Source organism: Cicer arietinum, chromosome 5, assembly GCF_000331145.2.
Source record: "Cicer arietinum cultivar CDC Frontier isolate Library 1 chromosome 5, Cicar.CDCFrontier_v2.0, whole genome shotgun sequence".
NCBI classification, from domain to species: domain Eukaryota; kingdom Viridiplantae; phylum Streptophyta; class Magnoliopsida; order Fabales; family Fabaceae; genus Cicer; species Cicer arietinum.
In genome coordinates this window covers 32466043-32468608 of record NC_021164.2, presented here as the reverse complement: position 1 = coordinate 32468608, position 2566 = coordinate 32466043, and the positions used below count along the sequence as shown (strand labels likewise).

The window sequence follows — 2566 nt, the reverse complement described above, 5'->3', positions numbered from 1 at the left end:
ATAGAGCATTGAGAGTTGTGAATCCAAGTCCATATGACTTATTTGTAGGTTTATTTCTATATAACATATAAAAATACTTCATTTGGTAAAGTCAATGTTCATCTCTTTCATGTTTTGATGATGATCATGTTTTTTGTAAACAGGCTATGAGATGTATTCTGGTTGCTTCTAGTCCAGAGATTCTTGCGGGTATTAAGAATGTATGTTTTCGTACATATTTAGATTAGATTTTTAAATTAATTGATACTTCTTACTTGGTCACTTGAATGTTTATCACAAATCTTAATGGAAAAAATATTAGAAGTGAATAGTTATCATGATCTTGTCGTGAACAGAAGAAGATTGTGAACCGTCCATTGGCTGGGACATGTAAAAGGGGAAAGACTCTAGAAGAAGATGAAAAGTTATCAACGCAGCTCCTGAAAGATGAAAAACAATGTGCAGAGCATGTAATGCTGGTTGATTTGGGACACAATGACATTGGAAAGGTTTGTCATATACTTTCACTTTAACCCAGTTACATTATGTTCTTATGCAATAGTTTACGCTATTATTTTGTATATTTAAAGAAATATTGCACTCTTAACAAAAATAATGTTTGTAGGTCTCAAAAAGTGGTTCTGTTAAAGTTGAGAAGCTTAGGAATGTTGAAAGATATTCCCATGTCATGCACATAAGCTCAACGGTGATAATCTTTTCTTTTTAGATAAGAAAATATTTATCAAATAAATTCAGCATTAGATAATATTTAATTCCATGTAATATTTAAAGGTTACGGGAGAGCTGCAAGACCATTTGACCTGCTGGGACTCCCTTCGCGCTGCGTTGCCTGTTGGAACTGTCAGCGGAGCACCAAAGGTTCATATATATATTTTACTGTCAATTTCAATCTTTAGCTTCATTCTTATACAATAACCGGGTAAATGCAGGTGAGGGCCATGCAATTAATCAACGAATTGGAGGTGGCAATGCGAGGGCCTTATAGCAGAGGATTTGGATACATTTCTTTCTCAGGCGACATGGACATTCCTCTAGCAATGAGGACAATAGTATTTCCAACTGGAACAAGGTACGATACAATGTACTCATACAAAGACCTAAACCAACGGCGCGAGTGGATTGCGTACCTTCAAGCTGGTGCTAGTATAGTTGTTGACAGCGACCCTACGGATGAGTACCAAGAGTGTCAAAACCGTAGGAAAAGACTAATTCTTTATTTATATTTTTCTAGGTTTTAGTGACAGACAATACCGTAGAAATAGACTAACTCTTTATTTATATTTATTTAGTTTTTAGTGACAGTCATTGTTGTAGGTAGAAATCAAAAACATGTAGTGATAATCCTCAGAACATGTAGTGACAGTTCTCAAAGTGTAGCAGGATGCCTCTTAAAGTTGATTTGGGTGTCACTCAAAGTGTTATTGGCTTCTACCTACAGTTTTTAACTTTTAGTGAAACATTTTGTGTGTCACGATAGGTCAATTTTTTTTGTAGTGTTTGGCACTCGTTTTCTCTCAGTTGAGTTGCTGTTTGACACCCTTTATTTCTCCCAATTGTAGTTTGGCCCCAACTTTTGTTGCAGCTGCAATTTGGTCTTAATTTAGTGAAAAATCAATTTAAAAATGTTTAGAAATCAATAAAAATAAATAAATTAACAAAAAATCATGTGAAATAATTTGTTTTTGGGAAATTTTTATCTTTCAAAATCTCAATGTATGCCAAATTAAAAAAACATCTCACATAGTTGCATTTCTTATGTACATAAAATATTGAAGAAATGTATAATCAGTATGAGATAATACGATAGCAAAATTAAAACATATATTTATTATAATTATAAAATTTACCATTAATAAAATAATTAAAACATATATTTATTATAATTATAAAATTTACCATTAATAAAATAAAAAATGTTCGTCTTTTTTTTTCATTTTAAAAATTAAAAATTAAAAGTGCTTTAAACCATTTTGCTTTTTTAGTTCCTAAAATCAAAAAACAAAAACTAGTTTCCAAAAGTGTTATTTATAAAATAGTTAATCAAACTAATTTTTTTGTTTTTAAATTTTTTTGAAAATTAAAAAATAGTTTTAGAAAAGACAATAAAAAAGGCCATTAGATATAACATTTAAAATTTATTACAAATAATGTAGGAAAAAATGTTTTTTTGTGTGTATAAAAAGCATAAGTAAATCAATTTAAAGCGTGTCAGTGAAACTTCAATGTAAAAAATATTTTTAAATTATAATTTTAATCTTATTATAAGAATCAAATAAATAAATAAATATAATAGGAATTAATGCAGCTAATACTAAAATTGATACTCAACAAGACAAAGTCACACTTTCTTCACCTTCCTTCACCCCGAACAAAAGTCCTTATCTCAAAAATAATAATGTAAGAATAATGTCTACACAAGTCACACTTTCTTTACTTCAAAAAGAACAAAATAGTTGCTCTTGATTCAGAATCATTTCATAATCATTACACATATGCTCATTTTTATTCTTAACTGAAAATGACCAAATAGCCCTTGTTATTATGACCAACATTAAATGTGCTATAC

The 2566-nt window shown here is 29.7% G+C and overlaps 1 protein-coding gene across 1 annotated transcript; it reads left to right on the top strand.

Moving 5' to 3' along the window:
* Window positions 1–6: 6 nt before the first annotated feature.
* On the top strand, window positions 7–1437 carry LOC101499962 (anthranilate synthase alpha subunit 1, chloroplastic-like). The gene is made up of 5 exons (XM_073369271.1): window positions 7–200; window positions 336–488; window positions 605–685; window positions 772–858; window positions 930–1437. The coding sequence occupies exons 1-5, from the start codon at window positions 147–149 to the stop codon at window positions 1236–1238; spliced, it is 684 nt and encodes a 227-aa protein (XP_073225372.1). The 5' UTR covers window positions 7–146; the 3' UTR covers window positions 1239–1437.
* Window positions 1438–2566: the final 1129 nt, after the last annotated feature.